The sequence below is a fragment of the Micropterus dolomieu genome, linkage group LG04 (assembly GCF_021292245.1).
Source record: "Micropterus dolomieu isolate WLL.071019.BEF.003 ecotype Adirondacks linkage group LG04, ASM2129224v1, whole genome shotgun sequence".
Lineage (NCBI taxonomy): Eukaryota > Metazoa > Chordata > Actinopteri > Centrarchiformes > Centrarchidae > Micropterus > Micropterus dolomieu.
The window spans coordinates 18,997,297-19,008,841 of record NC_060153.1 but is presented as its reverse complement, the minus strand read 5'-3'; the positions used below and the strand labels follow the sequence as shown (position 1 = coordinate 19,008,841).

General features: G+C 43.2%; 1 protein-coding gene across 2 annotated transcripts in view; it reads left to right on the top strand.

Moving 5' to 3' along the window:
• Nucleotides 1-11,545, top strand: part of LOC123970434 (nucleosome-remodeling factor subunit BPTF-like) — a 53,425-nt gene that overhangs the window by 13,242 nt on the left and 28,638 nt on the right. For both annotated transcript variants that reach the window (XM_046048479.1, XM_046048480.1), the window contains exons 5-15: nucleotides 1,539-1,790; nucleotides 2,472-2,681; nucleotides 3,727-3,915; nucleotides 4,398-4,570; nucleotides 4,957-5,136; nucleotides 5,554-5,735; nucleotides 6,113-6,244; nucleotides 7,049-7,178; nucleotides 7,639-7,774; nucleotides 8,224-8,523; nucleotides 8,737-10,837. In XM_046048479.1, the coding sequence (XP_045904435.1) occupies nucleotides 1,539-1,790; nucleotides 2,472-2,681; nucleotides 3,727-3,915; nucleotides 4,398-4,570; nucleotides 4,957-5,136; nucleotides 5,554-5,735; nucleotides 6,113-6,244; nucleotides 7,049-7,178; nucleotides 7,639-7,774; nucleotides 8,224-8,523; nucleotides 8,737-10,837 (3,985 nt within the window). The remainder of the gene's footprint in view (nucleotides 1-1,538; nucleotides 1,791-2,471; nucleotides 2,682-3,726; nucleotides 3,916-4,397; nucleotides 4,571-4,956; nucleotides 5,137-5,553; nucleotides 5,736-6,112; nucleotides 6,245-7,048; nucleotides 7,179-7,638; nucleotides 7,775-8,223; nucleotides 8,524-8,736; nucleotides 10,838-11,545) is intronic.

The window sequence follows — 11,545 nt, the reverse complement described above, 5'->3', positions numbered from 1 at the left end:
CACCTTCGCTGGACCAGACAGGAATGGCAAAAAGTGCTCTTCACTGATGAGTCACGGTTTTGTCTCACCAGGGGTGATGGACGGATTCGTGTTTATCGTCGAAGGAATGAGCGTTACACCGAGGCCTGTACTCTGGAGCGGGATCGATTTGGAGGTGGGGGGTCCGTCATGGTCTGGGGCGGTATATCACATCACCATCGGACTGAGCTTGTTGTCATTGCAGGCAATCTCAATGCCTTGCGGTACAGGGAAGACATCCTCCTCCCTCATGTGGTACCCTTTATGCATGCTCATCCGGAGATGATCCTCCAGCAGGACAATGCCACCAGCCATACTGCTCGTTCTGTGCGTGAGTTTCTGCATGACAGCAATGTCAGTGTTCTGCCATGGCCAGCGAAGAGCCCGGATCTCAATCCCATTGAGCACGTCTGGGACCTGTTGGATCGCAGGGTGAGGGCTAGGGCCATTCCCCCCAGAAATGTCCAGGAACTTGCAAGTGCCTTGGTGGAAGAGTGGGGTAACATCTCACAGCAAGAACTGACAAATCTGGTCCAGTCCATGAGGAGGAGATTCACTGCAGTACTTCAAGCAGCTGGTGGCCACACCAGATACTGACTGGCACTTTTGATTTTGAGCCTCCCTTCATTCAGGGACAGATTATTCTCTTTCTGTTAGTCACATGTCTGTGAAACATTTTTCGTTTATGTCTTATGGTGTTGACTCTTTTAGTGTTCATACAAATATTTAAACACATTAAGTTTACTGAAAGAAAAAACAGTTGAAAGTCAGAGGACGTTTCTTTTTTTGCTGAGTTTACATTTACAACTAAGAATTGTGCCTTAACCTTTGCTAGCCTTCTTCTCAACTAGCATTCATGATTTACGTTAGATGCTAATGTTAACGTTACTGTTTTACGGGTCCACTCAATGTGTAGACTGGGTGTTTTCTGCTCAGATGCTGAAGCATTGCCATTGTTCTTGTTATGGTAGGCTAGTTCCGTTTCACAGCAGACACACTGTACAGAGTTTTCGTTTTCTTTTAGCTTGAAATGATCCCGCACATTGGACACTACTTACTGGCCTGTCTCCCTTTGCAATCCGCGCCATCAAATCACGTCGTCTTCACTTATCCACAGCGTACTTGTGTGACAGTAATGTTCGTGTGTGTGTGTGTGTGTGTGTGTGTGTGTGTGTGTGTGTGTGTGTGTATTGTCATTTACTTGTCAGATGCACAATAATACACAGTACAATGTATAGTGAAATTAGTTTGTGCCTAGCTCCAAAAAGCAACTAGCACATAGTGAAAAATAGAATACTATAGAATAAAATAAATGAAATAAAATATGTAACAAATAAATCAATATGTTTCAGAGAAATTAAACTGAAGCAATTAAACAGTATGTGAGTGTTCTCAATATCTTGTCAGACACACAGTACAAAGTCTCTTGGATTACTGCTCTTCCCTGTGTTGTGTTGTCTCTCATTTATTTTGTCTCCCACAACTGTGGTCCTCTGTTTACACCTTCTCCTTTCATCCAGAGGAGATCCTGGAGCGCTTACGGGCTAAGAAAGAGGAGGAACTGGAGGAGGTGAAGAGGCGGGCTGCTGAGGAGGCCCAGAAAGCCCGGCTGGAGAAGGAGAAGAAGGAGGTGGATGTGGAGAAGGAAGATGAAGAGGCCAGGTTGAAGGATGAGGGGCAGCAGGAGGGCAAGGTCAAAGCTCTGACAAAGGAGGAGGAGGAGACAAAAGAAGAGGCAACGGAAGAGAAAAGTAATTCCATCAGACCTGGAGGTAATTAATTACAATGTTTATATTTTACAAATTATTCCAAAAAACACAATCAAATATGTCAGCCAAAGTAATGATAACAGTAGTGGGGGGAAAAAAGCTGTAACGTCTGACCTGAAACACTGTTTCTCTGGGTCTCGGTACCTGAACTCCATTCTGTTTTTGAGCCTTGGTGTAATTACTTATTGATTTAAGAATCAATTCTGCACTTATTTGCCTCTTAGACCAATTCGAAATGCTGTGTTCTTTTTCAAGACTCAAGTGACAAAAATTTATATTTGTGTCACACTGGATTTCTATTATCCGGTGCAAAAAGAGGCCCTTCTACAGAATAAGACATTTTTTGCATGGGCTGGAGAACGCTTACATCTTTGGTAAGTGGTGTCTAAATAGCCTTGAGAGCATAGTGAATATTAATGCCTATGTGTAGTCCTATAAATACATGATTACAATAATCTTAAAGAGTATATTTAAATAACCCCAGAAGCTGAGCTACATTTTTAAAGGTATATGGAGTATTGCAAACATCTTAATTGAGATGACTGTTATTATCATTGGATGATTTTATGTTTTGACCATATTGACCATATTAGCCCTAGCCATCACTGTCCACTGTCTCCAAGTTTTGTATGCATTATAAACTAAAATCACAGTAATTACAACATTGCTGCTGTTCATCTGTAGTTGTTGAAGCTCCACCCACTGGCCAAGAAGGCAGTAGTGGCAGTAGCATCTCAGACGGACCTATACTTCCAGCAGCCTCTGCTCCAACACAAACCATCCCCTCCGCCGTGACCTATAGCCTGGCCACTGAGGCTCCAAAGCCCCCGGCCTCCACTGTAGAGGCTCTGATAGAGGAATGTTCCCATATGGAGGTCTCTAACAACACTAAAGGTACACAAGGACATTTCAGGGTGAGGCTGACCTCATTCAGCTCATTTTTGTGGATCTGCTTTACTGCCACAGTCTCCAGCTTCACAGGGCTGTGTGATGAATGTCATACCCCCAATATCACCAGTGACTTGCTTGTTCCGCCATAATTCCCGCAGTGCTTTGGTGTTCCTCCTGACCATTTCCCAGCTTGCCGCTTTGCATGTGGCTCTCATTCCATCTGCTGATTTTTGTGTTCAGTAGTCAGATTTTTATTTCTTCAAACCTGGCTTAAGCCTTGGAACACTTTCAGCCATTTTGCGCCTGAGCTCTTAATTCATCATGCTCTCTTTTTCTCCCAAGAGCCGAGGAGCTGATTGCATCGATTGATTTGCAATCAGATGGCATTGTCACTGCAATCAGCATGACTAGAACCGAGCCTCAGTCAACTTGGGGACAGCAGTCACATTGCCTGGTGCAATAATTCTTATAAAAAGCTATTCTGCTGCTGGCTTGTAATCTGATTTAGATAGCTTTCTGTTTGAGTAATGCCTTTTTTTTCCCCGGAAAATTCAGTGATGGTCTGCATATATTCATCCTTGACCGTTACAGAGCTTGACCATGTGTTGTTGTGGTCTGTGTGGTCAAGTGTGCGCTAGCCTTGTTGGAGTCTTGCCTTGCCTGGTTGGGTCACCCATTGCTTTTAAGTGACCCATCGCTCCATTTGAAGTGGTCATATGGTGCATGCATTACGCATGGCTTATCAGTAGAGGGAGCCACAGCCTTAACTTTTTCCCAACTCACAAGAAAGTTTCTGTTTTCATCAAGAGTGAACCTCTACTTGCACAGACTACCTATATATTGGTAGTCGTTGACAGCTTGATGCTACAGTTTGTTACAGGTTTTGTAGTTCAGTAATTTTAGTCCGGGCTAACACCTGTACCTTGCTGGAACTCCATGAAAGATGTCTCAGATTATAACTAATTGGCAGCAAGAACAACAAATATCTAGACAAGTTAGCCTTGTTTATGTAATGGTCAATACACTTTGTGATTTTCTGTCTGTGTAGCGGAAAACCCATCATCAGATTCTGTCCCTGTCAGTGGAGATGGCATCCCCAGCCTGAGCCAGCCCCCCCAGACCAGTGAGGAGAACAGTAACAGCAGCATGGGAGCTGGGGTCCCTCCCAGAGGTCCTGAACCTCCGGACCTGGCTGACAAGTCCTCCCAGTCATCCCTGGCCAGCTTTGATGACACAGGTCTGACAAAACAGTACCTCAAAAAAATCTTGTTTTGATGTAATATCATAGCTGTCTTTTACAACAATTTGCATGATACTTTATACTGTTGAAAACTTCACCCAGCTGTACTCGGGACTCGGTTGCAAAAGAGACTACTTGATTAAATAAAGGTTATATACTGTAAAACTAACCTTGAATGCCTAAAGTTGTGCCAAAAGAATCTTTGAATAACTGTCCTCTGTATCATACTAGTCATTTGAACATTGTACATCCGCATTAGTAGGTATTAGTATTTAAACAGACTAGCAGCACATTTTACATGGTGGTTTTCTCTGTATGAGAAAAGCAGCGCTCGCATAATGACTATTATTTAGGTAACTGCTGTGAGGAGGTCATGGCTCTCAATTGAACATCCTAAAGCCTTAGTTCAAATAGAGTTTACAACTGCGGATGACTTGGCTTCTTTTATCTTTGACTGAACCTGGAATTGGGTTTCCCAGGGGACGGTAAAGACTCCAGTGGTGAGACGACAGGTCTCGGCGGTAAGAAGTCTTCAGCGACTCGCATGGTGACCCGGCTGAGGAACCCAGAGAGCAAGCTTAGCCAGCTGAAGAACCAACAGGTGGCTGCTGCTGTTCACGAAGCCAACAAAGTCTTCAAAGAGGGCAAAGAGGTGAGAAGAACCATGGATGATGATGATTTTAAGACAATAAATGAAAAATACCTGCACAGTGTCTAACACAGGTGCACATGGATAGTATATGTATGAAGATGAGGACTAAGGTCAAGAATTGGAGATTTGCCTAACAATCTTTGGGATATCTAACATTGTGTCCAACTAACTTGTTGCCTAATAAAACAACTTAGTATCAGGATTTTGAGGCAGATGAGCAAGGACAACAGCGTCAGTGTCTCTAATAAGGATGCTTCTTTTATTCAGAGCAGCTGGATGCAACGAGTTGCTGGCTGTATTATAGATTGGATTATGAACGTTTTTGCAAAAAGATGATCTTTAATAAATCTAAATGACTAATTTTTTTTTTTTTTTTACCTCTACAGGTACTAGTAGTGAATGCACAGGGTGACATTACCCGTGTCAGCACACGCAGCAGCAAGGACGTGGTGATGAAGGCGACACTGAGCCAATACTTCAAGCTTGGCCAGGAGGGGAAATACCGCGTCTATCACAACCAGTACAGCTCCAATGCAGTGGCCCTCAACAAGCACCAGCACAGAGAGGCAAGTAGCATGATGACTTGTTTTTGCCATTTGAATGTTCAGAACTACTCATTCATTAAAATCAATCAGATCATTAAGTAAAGGCGACAGGGTGGCTCAGTGGATTGTACCCTCTTCTGGGTTTTCAGTTTCTCCTCGTGTTTACAGGGATTCCTCCCATTGCTATTAAGACAACCGAGTCAGATGGATAGGTTATCTTAAATTGTCAACATGTCTTTATGTGATGAGATTGTGACCCAGGATGGGCTCAACTTCCCATGTTAAGAATTTTTTTAAACTTGACCAGAGACGTTAAAGTCAGATATTGAATGCGGCACGAACAAATATCAAATGAAGATGACGGTGAAATTCCCCTGGTCTTTCAGATGCTTTAGCTTAACCCCTGACTAATACCTACCTAATTTGTCTTTTCATCAGGACCATGACAAGAGGCGGCATCTCTCCCACAAGTTCTGCATGACACCAGCGGGAGAATTTAAGTGGAATGGGTCTATTTATGGCTCTAAGGTTCTGACCATCTCCACATTGAGACTCACCATCATCCAGCTGGAGAACAATGTCCCAGCACCTTTCATGCACCCTAACTGGGCCTCACACAGGTACAAATCAGTCAGGCACTGTGATAGGAGGAGTACTTCAATTCTGATACCTTTGTAGCTTGCTATTTTCTAACTATAGATATAGTTTAAACTCTTACTCTATATACTATAACTGCCTATAGACTATACCATGTTCAGTGGGTTTTGGTTTTAGTGCTTTAGGTTGTCAGCCATATTGGCATTGGTGCCTTTCAATGATTAAATCATCTCATGTGTAGAAATGAAAAAGAGGTCAGAATAGTGGCATTTTAAGCAAAAGTAAAAACCCACCTTGACCTAGGCTGAGAACTTCAAACTAAATGTAGCCTGAAAGTGAAAGCACATAGATCAAAGAAAGATGCCTAAAAATGTTTAATGTTTCTTTGCTTGTTTTGTAGGACCAATTGGATCAAAGCAGTTCAGATGTGCAGTAAGGCCAGAGAGTTTGCGCTGGCTCTGGCCATCCTGGAGTGTGCCATCAAACCTGTGGCTATGCTGCCTGTCTGGAAGGACTCACTGGGCCATACCAGGTACTCGCATATCTGTTTATATATAGTGTGTGCGCGTGTGTGTACTGTGCATACTATCTATATACTACATAGATTTATAAAGCTGTGCTTTTACACACTGATATAATTTCTCAAACACACATAAACAAAATAATAGTTATATGATCCCTCCACAAATTCAGTTTATATGCAAAACATTCAAAGGCTTCAAAAAAATAACAAGCATTCACTACATGCACACAGTGCATGTACAGAGGGCATGTGTGGTCAGTTTAGCAGGCAGAGGCGATCATAACCAGATCAGATCAAAAGGCCCACCCTAGCTGTGAGGCATAATATTTAGACTGCAAGTCCGCTACCAGTACCACCCACCTCTGCCTGTACTACTACTTCAACACCACAACGCCCCTTTAAAGAAGTGATTGTCCAAGATTTCACAAGGTGTGAACCAGAATGTGTGTATGTGTGTGACTGAACTGTGAGGATCAAAGTAAGGAGAGAGAGAGCTATTGCATTTCAACGACTTGTAGGACAAGTGTGCGCGTCTGTGAGAGTGTTTGATGGAAATGAAGAGAAACTGTCATCTTCTCATCTTTAATCAGGGCTTTAGTAATACATTACTCGGGAAGCTTTTATTTTTTTATTTACTCTTAATAATGAGAAAAAATATTATTCACTTAAGATATGTTTCCAAATGGCTGAATAGATATGTCGTACAACAAGGTTTTTTTTCAAGCAGCAAATCTCAATGTTGTGCTGCACTACATCACCGGTCTGAGCATCATATACTGTATGAAAAAAATGTAAAAAAAAAAATGCTTTCAGGTTGAACCGCATGACATCCATGGAGCGCGAGGAGAAAGAGAAAGTGAAGAAGAGGGAGAAAAAGCTGGAGGATGAAGAGACAATGCAACAGGCCACCTGGGTCAAGTATACTTTTCCAATTAAACACCAGGTAGGTCACTTTTCAATTGATTACGTCAAACCTGGCACAATATGAGTTTATTAAACATATCAGATTGAGATTAGACCAGCGTCACTGTGTATTTGTACTAATTACTGGCCACGAAGTCCGGTTAGTTTAAGGCAATGTAGGTAACACACAGGCACATACTCTGTGCTCTGCTCTGTCCTGCCCTGTCATTTGACTGCTGATTTTATGGCCGACATCTTCTAATCAACATCACAACCTTGGTTTATGCACAACACAAGATAATCCATTCCTAAATGTAAATGAGCATTGCACAGCACACGTCACACAGACAGTGGGATGCCCAGGATGGCTGCCATCAATGTTAGCACTATTAACCTCTAACCTTTTAATCTCTCTTTTGGTTTACGTTTGAACGTTTGACCTCTTGTTTCTTTATTCCTTTTTTTCTGTTTTCTCTTCTACTTTCTTGTCTTATGTAAAGGTGTGGAAGCAGAAAGGAGAGGAGTATCGTGTTACGGGCTATGGGGGCTGGAGTTGGATCAGTAAGACTTACGTGCAGCGGTTTGTCCCCAGGCTTCCCGGCAACACCAATGCCAACTACCGCAAAGAACTGGAAGGTCTGGAATGGGGGACTTTAGGGCCTAAAATGTGGTTTTTAGTTATTTGGAATTTGGTTTTCTGTAATTTAAAGTCTCTTTGACTCTTAGTGAATTAGTCTCTCATTCAGTAATCTCAACGATGTCATTGTGTGTGTTGGTTGGCATTCATTGAATTAAGTCTCTCTTTTGATGCGTAGGTGGATGTTATTGAGTGATGTACTAGAAACTCTGTAGAGCTCTCAAAATCGCACTGAAACGTACCCTAACTTTGAAAAGATTTCGGTTTCCATGAGTTGGCTTGATCAAAGAGTTAATCAAAGACCTCACACGTGGTTCGGTTTCTTGTTTATTTTTACTGATGGTCTATGTTCTTGTTTTTCCTTTACCTTTTAACTGCTACTAATTAATTCAAATGTTCAATAACTACTTTCAAAACTAATCTGTCACTGTCATTGTGTTTTCCAAAGATGCTAAACTTGGAAAGAAATGTACCCTGCTGGACTTGAGTCGACGGCCCAGTGTAGCTGAACCGGAGGCTCGGGGAGCTGCTGTCATGAGTGAGGCAAAAGATCAAGACTCACCTAGCCTCTCGAAGCCTGCAACAGATCATATGATGCCTGTTGACGATTTGGAGTCTAATGAGAGGATGGAAGAGGAAAAGAAAGAAGGGCTGGATGAAAAAGAAAAGTCTGAGGAACTGTCATTAGATGAATCACCTGCAAAGATGGAGTTGGACCCCACAGACTCACGATCAGATGAAGAGCAAAGTATGACAGAGTGCGACTTAGTGTCTAATAGCATTGTATCCAATTGCATGTGGAGTATGAGATGTGCTTCATTTTAAACTTATAAAACATTTATCTTAATATTATGTATTCTCCCCAAGGTTTTTCAAATTGACTGACAGAAAGTGTAAGGAGAATGTGATGAATCTCATTTTAGGTCAATGCAGATTAAGCCTAAATTCATTTTCTCTCCAGGGTCCAGTAGTCAGGAGGAGAAGGCTTCCATGAAAGAGGAACCTACAGAGGACCCTACACGACCCTTTAACTACGATGTGGTGGATGTCAGCAAGGGCTTCCTCAGCCGCATAGCCTACAAGAAGAAGGTCAAATCCTCCAAGCTGGACAGCCTGCTAGAGCGACGAGTGAAGCAGCACATCATTGAAGAGAGGCAGAGGCAGCAGGTGTCTGCCTCCAAACCTCAGGCTCCAACGCCAGTTTCATCCACTTCAACCCACGCCTTGAGCACTCCAGTCCGGCCACGGTCACCACTCAAGCCACATACTCTCACTCAGACACAGCTCGCACTGGGCGAAGCTGTGAAAGTTGAGGAGAAATCTTCCATAACAAAAACTCCAGGACCAGGAGAAGATGGAGGACGAGAAGTTGGAGGGAGTCGGGATGAACTCTCTAAGACTATTAATGTCACTCCTCCTCTTCCTTCTCCGGAGTCCACTCCCAAAGACAGTTGCAGTACAGGTAAAGGTGAAGATTCAGCATCACCACAAAACCAAACCACCTCCATGTCCCAGGAATTGGAGGCAGACTTAGTGGAAAGGACTACGGGGCCAAAAGAAACTAAGCCAGACAATTCAGGGCAAGAGGGTGTCAAACTGCCTAATGTACAAGTTACAATAGCAGGGGGAAATCATAGCTCGTTAGAGCAACAAACAGCCAGTGTACCATCAGATGTTACCATGGCTGCACGTATTGAAAATACAGGGTCAGAGGTACCCAACTTGAAATTGGACTCTGTAAGGACATCTGCAAGTGTTCTTGACCAAAAAAGCAGTCAAAACACACCTCCTTCTAAACATATTCAGCAAACCCCAGAAAATGTAAACTCGGTGCATTCAGGTACAGAGGAAAATGGCATGGGGCCAGAGGAGGACCAAGAAAATATGCAAGGCATTGAACAAGGTAGAACCGAAGGCGATGGCACTACAGAGCCCGTTTCACCACTCCCTCAGGTAAATGGTAATGTTAGATTGGGGAGTGAAAGCTTGTTGAGTAACTCTGTAATGAGCTCAAATAATGGCTTGCTTACCAACAGTCTGCAGCCCAAGGTGAACAGCATTGGTAAAGCTGAAGAACAAGGGCTGATTGACTCATTGAAGGACAGCACACAGCAAAAGCCTTTAGTGAACGGAGATTTGGCCCCTAAATCTGGTATTACAGAAGTCGGGGCCAAGCAAACAAGCCTAGCTTCTAAGGTAGAGAGCAACACAACGATATCGGACCAGGACTACAAACCTCCACTGAAGATTATGAGGCTGGATAACAACATAGATACACTTGGAGCTATTACTCAGAGCACGCTACAGCATAACAGCATGTCACCATTTCAGCCTGCAGAGACCAAACCTAGTCCTGTGGTCAAGATCATCAGGATGGCACCATCTCCTATACCTTCAGCGGAGGAGTCAAGTCTGAGCGACGACTTTGCAGAAGAGAATAGTAACAGTGGGACGACAGACCCACTCAAGACCATCATCACCCAGGTAACCACAACCTCCACAACCACCATGACAGTAGTTTCCACAGAGATGACAATGGCCAAGTTGCCATCGCATACATGTAGAGACATTACACTGCCCGTGGTGTCTACAACAGAAAGCAGTGCAGTGTCCACCCTTACTACCATGACCAAAACAATTGTGACCAAAATCTGTTCCTCTGGACTGGATGGGCAGTCAGAGGACAGCCAGAGTGAAATAGTGACTCAAAAGACTGCACTCTCAGCCTCCATCAGAAAGTCAACAACTGACACTAGTGGTGAAACCTCAGTATCATCTGTTGCTGTGCACCAAGAGGACTATTCATCAACAAAGGGCCGCGTCCGACTCCTGAAGTTCTCCCGCACCAAGAAGACACGCTCAGACACTGCCCTTCCTTCTTACCGCAAGTTTGTCACCAAGAGCAACCGCAAGAGTATTTTTGTACTGCCACACGACGACATGAAGGTGCTGGGGAGGCGAGGGGGATTTCGGGAGGTGCCCATATTTAGCTACAATGCCAAGCCAGCATCGGATATCTGGCCATACCCTTCACCCAGGCCCACTTTTGGCATCACCTGGAGGTAAGCAGGCTCTCACTTTATTTTTCAGTGGCTGTAGTGTAACTGGTAGCTAAAACGCAAGTCAAGACGATTGTCCAAAAACTGAGTCACTGTGGATCTTGTTTCCGAACAAAGACGCAAATTCCAATATATAACCACCAATAAAAAAAACATTTTATGTACTTTTAAACATATACAGTGGGTACGGAAAGTATTCAGACCCCTTTAAATTTTTCACTCTTTGTTTCATTGCAGCCATTTTCCAAAAATCAAAAAAGTTCATTTTATTTCTCAGTAATGTACACTCAGCACCCCATCTTGACAGAAAAAACAAATGTAGAAATTTTTTGCAAATTTATTAAAAAAGAAAAACTGAAATATCACATGGTCATAAGTATTCAGACCCTTTGCCGTGACACTCATATTTAACTCAGGTGCTGTCTATTTCTTCTGATCATCCTTGAGATGGTTCTACACCTTCATTTGAGTCCAGCTGTGTTTGATTATACTGATTGGACTTGGTTAGGAAAGCCACACACCTGTCTATATAAGACCTTACAGCTCACAGTGCATGTCAGAGCAAATGAGAATCATGAGGTCAAAGGAACTGCCTGAAGAGCTCAGAGACAGAATTGTGGCAAGGCACAGATCTGGCCAAGGTTACAAAAAAAATTCTGCTGCACTTAAGGTTCCTAAGAGCACAGTGGCCTCCATAATCCTCAAATGGAA